Source organism: Microcebus murinus, chromosome 2, assembly GCF_040939455.1.
Source record: "Microcebus murinus isolate Inina chromosome 2, M.murinus_Inina_mat1.0, whole genome shotgun sequence".
NCBI classification, from domain to species: domain Eukaryota; kingdom Metazoa; phylum Chordata; class Mammalia; order Primates; family Cheirogaleidae; genus Microcebus; species Microcebus murinus.
The window spans coordinates 80,786,732-80,799,995 of record NC_134105.1 but is presented as its reverse complement, the minus strand read 5'-3'; the positions used below and the strand labels follow the sequence as shown (position 1 = coordinate 80,799,995).

Genomic DNA, 13,264 nt, shown 5'->3' with positions numbered 1-13,264 from the left:
AACAAGAAAAAGACTAATATAAGGTTTTACATCAAAAACACTTAAGAAGATTCCTTTTGCTAGCACACACAAGACAACTAGTGGCCTTTTTTTAGCTTATTTCATTCTCCCCAAACTATTCTGAAAAGTATGTCAAAATGTTAAAAAAAAAAAAATCCTTCAAGATGTTTTCCCAAAGAAACATCCACAACAAAATATTAATGCTGCACTGAATCACAAGAAAAGGAGAAAGTGTAAACTTACCGCAAAGGGGTCAGCCTGCTCCCAGGAAATGGGAGCTCCCCATGATGCTGGCCGCATCTTCTCAGGCAATGACTCTGGCACAGCCACGAGGATAAAACAAATATCTAGCAAAGCTATTGCTGTAGCTAAGACCACCACTAAGCTGTCCCCATACACTCGTCCAAGGTAAGCTCCAATTGCAGGACTGGTGACTAAACTTGCAGCAAATGTTGCTGAAACCTGCAACAAATGAAGGATAGAAAGAAATTAGTTGAGATGCCTTTTTACTTCACCACCACATAACTCCTTTCATCATCTTGACTTACGTGAGACCTTCTGTTGCACTCTCCCTTTCCTCCTCCTACCTATGCCACTTTTCTTAGACTTTTGCAAGACAAAAAAAATTCAATTCTTGCCTTAAAAAAAATGTAATAGCCTCTCAGGACAGTGACTTCAAACTTTCTTTTAAGCCTTGGAGCCCTTTGTTCAAATTAATCCTATTGACAAATTCATAGGTAAAACAGATTTTTAGAAAGAAAAAAAAAAAACTGTTTTAAATGAGGAAGGGTTGGCGTGTTAGGCATTGTCTAAATGCCCCCTCCCATGCAAGGCCTGAGAGCGCCTCCACAAAACTCTTAGTGCTTTCTGTGAAAGGAATCTAAAATCCACTGCTCTAAGGAAATCCAATTTCATTGTGATTTTTTTCCAATATTAAAATTAAAATTAAATGAACATTTATCTTGATACATATTTAGGGCCAGCTGACATAAAGCTTAACAACTTTGAGATATCTCTTCTCATTGATGATAGTGCTAAGCCCTGGAACAAATTGAATTTGGTAATCTTTTTAGGTGGCAGGGTTAGGAAGAATGACATCACACATACTAGGCGTTGAGAACATCTCTAAAACTCTGAGGAAGTCTATTCAAGCCTGGTGAAGATGGAGATTAAAGTCGAAAAAAACACAAGAAGAGAAAAACCTCTTAACCTCAGACATATCCAGTCTACTGGACAAATGGCCTGCAAATTAGCAGACGATGTGACAGCAGATAATACTAGATAGAAACCACACTCATAGGCACAGTGGACTGTGCCTGTAGTCCCAGCTACTCAGGAGGCTGAGATGGGAGGATCACAGGGGACTAGGAGTTCAAGTCCAGTAAAGGATAATTAGGAATTAACGTTGGAACTTTATTCTGTTTCTATGCCATTTTTGACTTTTGAATGGAAAATTTAATCTTCACAGCAGTGCTTATTTGCAGCTGTTTATTCAACCTTCAAAGGTCAATTATTTCAACAAATATATAAGATTCTCATAATTTCAATCATCTAGCTATCAATCCAAATATCCATCAACTGGTGAATAAACAAAATGTAGTTTACACCACACAATGGAATATACTACACAGAAATAAAAAGAAACAAATTATTGATCTATAGTATCAACATAGATAAATCCCAAAATACTGTGGTAAATGAAAGAATCCAGACACAAAAGACTATATTTTATATTATTTCATTTATATGAAATTTCTAGAAAAGGCAAAACCAGAGAGACAGAAAGTAGATTGTTGGTTGCTGGGGTCAGAGGTAAAATAGAGATAGATGGCAAATGGGCATAAGGGAACCCTTTGGGCTGAGAAAAATGTTCTAAAACTGGATTGTGGTGGAATTTATTACAGCAGCCCTCGCTGTGGTCTCCAAGGGACCTGGGTCTCAGCAGGAGACCTGCAGCTCTGGCTCTTGTGTAGGGAAGGGGACAATGGTTCTCACAGTGAGTGTCAGTGAGATACCTGAGGGCATTCACAGAGACCACATTTGCAGAGCAGTGAGCAAAGGTCAGAGTATAGGTCTTTTATGCCATTTCCCTTCCTAATTCTACCCACTTATTAGTCATTTCTTTCTGGTTAGAAAGAGGACCACAAAGATCATTTCCCCCCTTTTATCTGTATCCATAGTATTTCTAAAAGATTTAAACGGTCATTTGCCACAATATGCTTTTAATACACAAAGTCTCCAGGTTGAAAATCGTTTATTTCAAAGCTTTGGCTATGGCAAATTAAATTACTTCAGTTGGATTCCCACCCCACCCCAAATTTGGATTATGGTGATGGTTAACACAACTGTATACATTTACTAAAATTCACTGCATTATATACATAAAATGGATGAATTTTATGAAAGTATGTAACTATATATTAATAAAGCTGTTTAAAAAAACTCCTATTACCAGTCTCACATCATTTAAGTTTCAAGTTTAAAACTGAAATCATTAGTTCTTTTTTGCAAATCTGTCCCTTATAGGTATTCCCTTTACCCCAAAACGTCCTAATTCCATGAATCTTTGTTATAGTATCCTTTGAATCAGAGCTCATTCCCTTGTAAAACTAAGACTCAGCCTGACACAATATTTGGTCCTTATTTAGTAAAAAGTGCTTGTCCTGTATTTACTGAAACTCATCACTGTCCTACTTCTGGCTATCTAAGAATGATCTGTGTATTACTGTGCCTATAGTAGCCATTCTATTGCTAGATTTGACAGATGACAGACTAGACCGCCATTATTTAGTTTATTTACCAAAACAGTGTTCAGGGGTTGGCAAACTACTTACTGCCTGTGGCTTAAATCTAGCTAAGAATGGCCCTTACATTTTTAAAGAGTTACAAACACATATACACATACAAAAACAAAAGAATGAGACAGAGACTATATATGGTCTACAAAGCTACAGAAAAGGTTAACTGATCCTCAAGCCAGATGTAAGCCTCTTGTATTTTAGATTAGGCATTGAATAGGGGTAGTAATTTTTTAATTCATATCATATTAATATTAAATAATTACTGATTTTAAGATTCTGTTAAAAAGGGCTCTAATGAGGTAAAATATGCAACTGTCATTTCAATTCTGACAGGTGACATAAATACTTCATGAGTGGAAAGTATCAGAACTTACATGCCTTTGTAAAATGAAAAAAATTTTAAATGTAATCTAATGGGTGATTTTGTTACAAAATATATTTTGTGCAAAAAATACATCTTGTAAAGGTTTGCACTCCTTATAATAAAATATACTTTAAGAACAAGTTATTTTTCAGCAGATATAAAAGGTATAGAATAAATACTCATACCAGTCCATACGCCATACTTCTTTCATGCTCTTGGGTTATATCTGCTACATATGCAAATACCACAGAGAAAGTCACTGCAAAAACCCCAGAAACAGAGATAACAGCAAAGTACCACCTAAGAATGAAAGATAATCAACAAGAAATGGTTAGAACAATTAATTACTGTTACTTTAACTTTCTTTCATTTTATTTATTTATTTTTTAGACAGGGCCTCGCTCTGTCACCCAGACTAGAGTACAGCGGTGTCACCATAGCTCACAGCAACCTCAAACTTTTGGGCACAATTGATCCTCACCTCAGTCTCCTGAGTAGCCGGGACTGCAGGCCCATGCCACAACACCCAGATAATTTTTTTATTTTTAGTAGAGACAGGGTCTCACTCTTGCTAAGGCTAGTCTTGAATTCCTGACCTTTAAGCAATCCTCTCACCTCAGCCTCCCAGAGTGCTAGGATTATAGGTTTTAGCCACCATGCTGGGCCCATTTTTATTAAATATAAGTTAATTAGATTAAGAATAGCTTACTAGGATAGTTCAGGGATTAACTCTTCTATAAATCATAAGCCACAGATATTATGAAAACATAGGGCTAAAGAAGTGGCCCTTCAATAGTAACTTAGCTACTATATAGGAATAATTAGATAATGTATTCAGATAAATCTTCACCCAACTGTTTAACTGTTAAGTGGCTTTGTTGTTGTTTCTACTAAAAGTAGCAACAAACTAAAGTCTATTATAATCCATTCATTACTATTTTTTACCACCACATTATACAGAAAACAAAATCCAGTAAACAAAACTGAGGAACAAATTTTTTTCCTATTTATTTTGAGCCTATACATAGAAACTAGGTGTTTTCCATAAGTTATCCTTAGCTCTTCAAATGTTGGCAAAACAAACAACTGACTTCTTCACACAGAAGAAACCTGTATGTCAGTGTTCAGTGTTCATAAAATTGAGAAGAGGCAGTTACTATAAAAACTGAACAAAAGATATTTTAAAAAGCCAACTATAATTTTGCTATAGATGATTCTAAAACATCTAGCTGGGAATAAGAAGTTTCTATTATAACACTGATATTTAGTTTTTTTTTTTTTTTTGCGACAGAGTCTCACTTTGTTGTCCAGGCTAGAGTGAGTGCCGTGGCGTCAGCCTAGCTCACAGCAACCTCAAACTCCTGGGCTTGAGTGATCCTTCTGCCTCAGCCTCCCGAGTAGCTGGGACTACAGGCATGCGCCACCATGCCTGGCTAATTTTTTACATATATATCAGTTGGCCAATTAATTTCTTTCTATTTATAGTAGAGACGGGGTCTCGCTCTTGCTCAGGCTGGTTTTGAACTCCTGACCTTGAGCAATCCGCCCGCCTCGGCCTCCCAAGAGCTAGGATTACAGGCGTGAGCCACAGCGCCCGGCCTGATATTTAGTTTTTTAAAATCATTTGTAATCATAATGAACTTTCAAAATATCATTCCACCAGTACTTTATTTTTCTAACACATTGCTTTCCACAGCAAAGTCTTTGCGCATTCCCTAGATTCTTCTGGTAAGATTTTATTTCCATGAGCAGTCTTCATCAAGTCTTCAGAGTTATATCTAACCTACGTTAGGAAGATCCTGCCCCATATATACCCTTTGAGCCTTTCTAGATAATGCCATTGTATTATCTAGCCCATGCACGATGTAATAGAATTAACTAACATTAATACTCAGTGGAGTAGAAAGAACATTACTCGGATAATAAATCTACAACCAAATTGGGCTCTATTACTTTGGGATAATCAATTTCTTTTCATGAGCTTTCCCTTCTTATCTTCCCTATGGAAAAACAAAAGTCCTGATTTTAATCAGGGTGGCTTTGAGCTCAGCTTCTTCCGACCAGGAGCAGCATAAGCCTGAAATCTGACCAAAAGATACAAGCAGAGATTGGATGGGAATTTTGTAAATCTTCCCTAAAAGAAGGTGGTGTGCTTTTCATAGCCACTCCTTCCACCCTGCTACCTGGAGCACAAGTGCCATGTTGGACTACTTGTGAGGGCAGAGGATGGCAGAGCAGCAAGACAGAAACAGCCTGGTCCACTGGAACTGCCATACCAGCTCTGGACTGCTCAATTCCAGACTCTTTTTTCATATGGAGAGAGAAATAAACTCCCTGATTTTTTATTTCTGGCTTTAGTGATATACAGCAAAGCCTATTCCTAATTAATACAGACAGATAATGATAAACTGTGTGTGTTTTTAACACTCTACTTAAGAAAAAATGTTACCAATCCTATCTAATCCCCAAATATTGTTTTGAAATTTGGGCTGTAGAATCCAAAAGCAGATCAGACAGTAGTCTAGAGGCTTCCAAAAGCAGCATCTAGTTTTAAACCTTTATGAACTATTAGTTAGCTATTTTTAGGGGCCTTTCCTATCTGTGTCAAAGAATAAATGTGTTAGAAAAATAAAATAAAAACCTATATAGATAAGCTGGCAAGAAAATTGAATGAAATAAATTAAGAAAGCAATTAAGAATTAAAGGAATTAAGAAAGCAATAAAAGAAATTGTAATTTAGTTGCTATAATATGAATATGCACATACCATGGGCTGATCTTCATTAAAGGAATTGGGGCACATGTGAAAAATACTGTTAGCAGCAAGAAGGATTTTCGGCCCCAAACATCAGAAAGAGCACCAATAAGTGGGGCACTGAGGAATGACAACAAACCCTAAAAAAATTTAAATGAAAAAAAAATTTGTACTATATATTCATGAACCAAAATATCACTTTACTATCAGAGAAGAATTTTAAACAAGTTTGTTTCATAAATAATTGTATCACTAAACTTCAGATAAATAACGTATTTCTAATCTATATATAATTTTAAAATACCCCCAGTAGTTTAGATCATCTGCAAGGGTCTGGCTGAGTATTAAATATGAAATACTCTCATGAATTCTCAATCACAACAATTCCACAATAGCAATTCTAGAAAGATTATATGATAATTATTTTTATATCCATAGGTTAATTATCTATTCATAAAATTTGTCGGTCAAATTAGATCAAGAGTAAAGAATCTGTATGACAATGAACACTTTACCATACTGATATAGTTTTATATTTATGATTTTATTTTAGTATAGTTTTCCCCTCTTCAATCTATATTCTTATTGTTAGTTTATGTAGATCTCTGGACTAAGAATACCAAAACAAAACAGAGGGAATCTATTATCATGTGGTTTATTATTATACATAGTTGGCTATACCCGAGTCAACTCATATTTAAAACCCAGTTAAGTCCAAAAAGTATAAAGCAATCCTCAAAATATACTCAATCTAATTATAAAAACTACCATTTACTGGATTAGTCAAGTAGCTAATTTAATATGCAGGCAGAATTATATATACATAAGTATTTATGTGTGTACATGCATATGTATGTGTGTGTTTATATGACTGAACCTACCTTTACTCCTTGAATTAGGCCATTCATCAGAAATGTATGTTTGGGGAAGGTTTCATGTAATACCTAAAGAATAAAAGCCAAAATAGAAATCACATGCTACATTTTAGTCTTAGTAAAATTTCTACATTGACATTTTCAAACATTCCTTTATAATACAATCTAATTTTATTTCATTTAAATTTTCAGACTTGTATTACACTATACATGCATGTGAGTAAATATTAATAAGCAAAGATTTGTATGACATTTACTATGTTATAGGGCACTAAATTGGACACTTTACATATATTATCTCATTTAATTCCTCATAACCGTATTAGAAAATTGATACACAGATGTGAAATGTCTTGTCCAAGATCACACAGTCAGTAAGTGGCAATGCTGAATCTGAACCCAGGAGGTCAGGCTTGAAAGCCTATGGTTTTAATCACTATGCTATGCTTCTTCCCACATATAACTGACTAATAACTCTCTTTCAGATGGGTATAGTATCTAGGATAGGAGGTTGGAAGAATAGGGAATTTTTAGTTGCCATAAGGTGGATCTAGAAAAGAAAGAAAAAATCAATCTATGAAAATGTGTAACAATATATTCTATCCGTTCCATGGCCTGTTCTCAAATCACATGGCATCAATTTGTTCTGTGGGCAACAAGCAAACCAGTGGGAACCCACTGAAAGAAATGGCAGATGGAGGAAATGGCCATTGGAAAAAGAAAAAATAGCAGCTACTTTACAGCCCATGTGTCAGGGGCTTTTTATATACTCCCAACATTATGAATTAGGTAATATTGCCACTTTACAGATGAGGCAATTGAATTCTTGCTTGATTTAGAAACCGATGCTTCTTCCATCATACAATGTTGTCTCAGTAAAAACAAGAGAGAATGTCAATGTGGGGAGCAAGAAGAAAGGCTGGGAAGTCTTCTCTATAGGAAGAAACACTACGGTAACTGTACTTTCTGACATCTTGTAAGAACCACCTTTAGAAGGATTAGAATTGCCCCCATTTCTTCAGTTACTCTTCTTCTGTCAATAACTAGAAATTTAACAAAAATTTACTTACTGTATGTAAAAACAAAATTAGAAATGAAATGTTAGCAAAGAAAATCATTAACATGGGAAAAATTACATGTTTATGATATTCATATATTTTGTCTGCATCAATGATTCTCAAATGACAGCAGTTCCCCCCCCCCCCCACACACATCAGGGAATATATGGCAATGGCTGGAGATTTTTGATTATCACAACTTGCAGAGGGAAGAGAAGGGAAGATACTACTGACATCTAATACATAGAGACATCTAATACTACTGACATCTAATATGTAGAGAATCAAGAATGCTGCTAAACATCCTGCAACATACTATTATAGGTCAGCCACCCACAACAAATAATTATCTGGTCCAAAATATCAATAGTGTCAAGGCTGAGAAAACCTGTTATTATTTATAATAAAGAACAACAAATCTAGAGAAGGGGTCTGCAAATTTTTTCTGTAGAGGATCCGATAAATATTTTCAGCTTTTTCCACTTAGCAGGCCATACAGTTTCTATCTCAAATATTTAACTTTGCCCTTATAGAACAAAACTAGTCACAGACGACATGTAAATGAAGGGGTATGTCTGTGTTCCAATAAAATTTTATTTACAATAAGAGTATGTGAGAAGGATTTGGTCCTTTGGCCATACTTTCTCAGTCCTTGTACTAAAGGAAAAGATTTAAATTCCTTAAACTGGTATCCCCAAACCTTTTACAATCAACTCAAATCTACTTGTCTTTCAATAATCACAAAGGGACTAAGGCAAGCCAAATATTTCTAGGTATAAAAGAACAGGTTTGGTGTTAAAAAGAATGAAGAACATAGTGAATGCATGAAGCTTTATAATATGCTAAAGCTTATCAATAATGATTCACTTTGTCAAGTTATCTTCCATTCCAATCAATGTTTTAGAAATATTCCTATGCTTTCTAACATTCATATTTTTATACATATTATCCATTTTGATTGTTTCCCTTATCTTTTCTATGTAGCCAACCCCCAGACCTTCCAAATTGTTCCTCTGCTACCAAACTTTCCTCTCTAAAGCAATCAATTCTCCTTTATATACTTCTAACAAAATTTTAAAAGAGAGACAAACATAACAAGTAATTCAAATGTTATAAAGATTTTTCATCTGTCTGGATCCCTCATCACTGGTCTTTGGAATTAAATAAGAAAGAATGTAACGTTTTCCAAGAAATTTTATGGATCTTAAAAAATTTAAAGGCCGGGCGCGGTGGCTCCCGCCTGTAATCCTAGCTCTCTGGGAGGCCGAGGCGGGCGGATTGCTCGAGGTCAGGAGTTCAAAACCAGCCTGAGCAAGAGCGAGACCCCGTCTCTACTATAAATAGAAAGAAATTAATTGGCCAACTAATATATATACAAAAAATTAGCCGGGCATGGTGGCGAATGCCTGTAGTCCCAGCTACTTGGGAGGCTGAGGCAGGAGGATTGCTTGAGCTCAGGAGTTTGAGGTTGCTGTGAGCTAGGCTAACGCCATGGCACTCACTCTAGCCTGGGCAACAAAGCGAGACTGTCTCAAAAAAAAAAAAAAAATTTAAGAACTTTAAATGCTTTGGGACTGTTTCTGTAGCAAAGATACAAAACCATTTAGGTAGAAGAGATGCTAGAGGACTGAGTGTTCCATAACATGGACTGTGTACCTATCAAACACTGGCCTGATATTTTCAGAACCATAGGGCTGTCAAAAGAATAAACCCACTCCTTAGGATTATAGATCCTTATACCTACTGTCATTAATTGTCTTTAGCTAGCTAATATGCTATTTAAGCAATGGATGATCACTGGCTGAACACTATGCCCAACCATATATTCATAACCTCTCAAAAGTGTTAGACTTTGGTCCTTAAATAACTTAAATCCCCTTGTTGGTGAAGGCTTCACTATCTTCCCCTGGGCAGGTCCTCCACAAAGAACAAAAAGCCTTTGCTCTTTGACTGTGTTCTATGAGAGCTTAAAATTGAAAGATAACTGTAACCGTATGAAGTTAAAAAAAAATCACATTAGTTTTAAAAATTAAGAAATGAAGGCTATCATAAATCTAAAACCATTCATTATAATTGATGTCTAAAATTTATCATTATAACACAGCATGGCCTAAAGAAAAAAGAAAAAAAAAAGAAAACTGATCAAATTAATTTAAAGAATACCTTTGAAATTTGAAATGCTGAAACAAACTATAATACAATTTTTGAGATGTATGTATGGGAAGAAAGAGATACTGACTTAAAATATAAATAAGTTGAATTATATCTTTATTTTATACCTTATTTTCCCTTTTTAAATTAATATTAAAAGCTATAACTCTTAAGGCACCATTTATAATCGGTTTCAAAATACATAAGACAGATATGAATGTTTAAAGGTTAACAGACTTTGAGAGCAAAGTGCTATCTCTTGGTGCCTTCTTTTACCTCAAAATCCATCTGTCCACACACTCCAACACTGAGGGAGAGGGGTAAGGAGTGTGGGTCAAAGACAAAGACGACTGACACAAAAGCAACAAGAAACAAAATTTGCAGGCAAAAGCCTCAAAATGAGCAAAACCTTCTTTAAAACCCCATGTTGAATTAATATCTTGTTCTTCGTGATGTATACTAAATATATAACAGAATCAATTCTAAAAAAAACATATACCTAGGCCTCATCCTTGAGATTCGGATTTTAGCAAGACAGCTGTAAGGCCCAGGTATTTTGAAAAACTCCCAGCCCTCACTGATATTCACTTCTGGTTAAAAATCATTAGATTAAAAAATCATTTAAAAAATCTTTTAAAAAATCACTAATATTCAAACTTTTTTTCTAAGATGCTTGATTTAAAAAATATAATCAGTAAAAAACAGAAAAGGTAAAGAATTATGGAAAATATTACAGATAATTCTCCCTAGTAATAATAACATCATTTTGCCATTTTAAAATTCATGTATAAAGATCAAACATGGGAGTAAAAGTAACTGTTATAACAATCACAGAAAAAGAAAGTCTTGCTGTAAACATAATTGGGAAAGATATCATAGCAGTTATTCTTTCTTTTTTTAAGGTTTTTTTTTTTTTTTATTTTAGCGTATTATGAGGGTACAACTTTTAAGGTTACATATAATGCCCATGCCCCTCTCCCCCCTCGAGTAAGAGCTTCAAGCGTGTCCATCCCCCAAATGTTGCACATCTTACTCGTTGTGGTTGTATATACCATCTCCTCCTCCCCTCTCCCACCCTCAGCACTTATTCTAAGATATGTAGTCATGCTAGCCAAAAAAATAAAAACCAAAAAAAACTTTATTAAGTACCCACAAATTAGGACCTTTCATTTTCCTAACCAGAATTCAGTAGATGGTCCCTGACTTACAATGATTTGACTTAAAATTTTTGACTTTACAGTGGTATAAAACCTATTCAATAGAAACTATACTTCAGATTTTGAATTTTGATCTTTTCCTGGGCTACTGATATGTACAATGCCTTTTTTAAATTTCAGAATATCATGGGGGTACAAACACTTTGGATACACATACTGCCTTTGCACTGCCTGAGTCAGAGCTACAAGCATGCCCATCCCCCAGAAAGTGGGCACCACACTCATTAGGTGTGAATTTACCCATGCCCTCCTCTCCTCTTCCACCTGACACCCAATGAATGTTACTTTCATATGTGCACATAAGTGTTGATCAGTTAGTGCTAGTTTAATGGTGAGTACACGTGGTCCCTGTTTTTCCATTCTTGTGACACTTCACTTCGAAGAATAGGTTCTCGCTCCATCCAGGATAATACAAGAGGTATTAGTTCACCATTGTTTTTTGCGGCTGAGTAGTACTCCATGGTATACATATACCACATTTTATTAATCTGCTCATGTATTGATGGGCACTTGGAAAAAGATACTCTACAGTAAACACAATACTTTCTTGTTATGCTAGGCAGCGAATAGCAACTCCCAGGCACCCACGGGATCACGAAGGTAAACAACCAATATTCTACAGTGTGCTGTGTTGTTGGATGACTCTGCCCAATGGCAGGCCAATGTAAGCCGTCTGAGCACATTTAAGGTAGACTAGGCTAAGATATGATGTTTGGTAGTTGGGTGTATTAATGTATTTTCAATTTAAACATATTTTCAACTCATGATGGGTTCTGGACTTAACCCCATCATAAGTCAAGGAGCACCTGTATATTAAAAAGTGAAAAAAAGAAAAATTAAAAATACTGTCCATTTTTTATTAAAAATAATTAAGAATACACTAAGCACAAAGTCTGTTTTCTATGTCTACAAAAAATGAATACAGACTTTCTGCCTAAATAAGTAGTTTCCTTCTTTGTTCTTAAAGAAGATAGTCTCCCTTTTTTCAACTAGGAGGAAAAAAAACTGCACCAAAATTGCACAAAAAGTTGACATATCTAAAAAATGTAAACCAATTTTAAATTATGATGACAAATTATGGAAACATCACAGAAAGCTTTTCTGACAGCTTGCTAACAGCTTACCCACATTTTAACTCCCCTACTTAGCTAGTGGTTGGGCTGCCCAAAAACCTCAACTATCTAAAACGTGGATATGAGCCACTCACTAAAAGACTGAGCAACAGAATCAAGCACATATCAACACTGCAGTTTACTATCATAGTAGCAATCAAGTTTCTTAACTTTACTAAGCCTCAATTTCCTCATCTGTATTATGAGGCCAATATCTCACAAGGTCGTTATGAGGATTAAATGATAATGTATTTAAAGTGCTTAGGACTGTGCCTGGGCCCATGATAATGTAAATACATATAGACTGTTTACTATTACAAAGCTCAAGCACTTTAAATCATTGGAGTGATGATCCACCAGACAGATTTGTGTTAAACTGGCAGTAGTAGATTCTAAACACACTGGAGCATTAGAAAAGCTAATATAAAGTCATGAGACCACAAGTCATTACAGCACCTCAGTAGCCCTTAACAACAGATTATTACAATATAATGAAGTTACAAATGTCATAATGAACTTGCATCATTGGAGGAAGTTCCAAATCACTGTACTTGGATTATGAAGACAGAAAATATGTAAATTAACTTTTGAAAGATTTCCATCATAAATTAGTAAGTTAAAAAAAAGTCTGCTATTTTAAAAGTCCACATTTCAATTATTTGAAAATCCATTTATGTAAAACTGATAATCCATTATAGGTAAATGAGTTACACTTCTTAAAAAGAAAAGGATTTCAAAAGGAACATTCAAATTGGCATTCTTACAACTTGTAATATATGTCAGTTATTCAGGGAGCTAGTCTAACTAGCAATGCCTACTTTATTATTTAAAAAAATTGGATTTGTCTGAAGATTTTCTTTTATCCTGAATCTTATTATAGCAGTGCTTAGGCTTATCCCCTCTATATTCAAAATAACTGTTAAACGTCTGTA

General features: G+C 35.0%; 1 protein-coding gene across 2 annotated transcripts in view; it reads right to left on the bottom strand.

The window, feature by feature from the left end:
* SLC71A1 (solute carrier family 71 member 1) overlaps nucleotides 1–13,264 on the bottom strand; it is a 39,881-nt gene that overhangs the window by 13,339 nt on the left and 13,278 nt on the right. For both annotated transcript variants that reach the window (XM_012748601.2, XM_012748602.3), the window contains exons 3-6: nucleotides 6,801–6,863; nucleotides 5,932–6,059; nucleotides 3,351–3,465; nucleotides 244–462 (exon numbers count right to left, since the gene is read on the bottom strand). In XM_012748601.2, coding sequence (XP_012604055.1) covers nucleotides 244–462; nucleotides 3,351–3,465; nucleotides 5,932–6,059; nucleotides 6,801–6,863 — 525 coding nt within the window. The remainder of the gene's footprint in view (nucleotides 1–243; nucleotides 463–3,350; nucleotides 3,466–5,931; nucleotides 6,060–6,800; nucleotides 6,864–13,264) is intronic.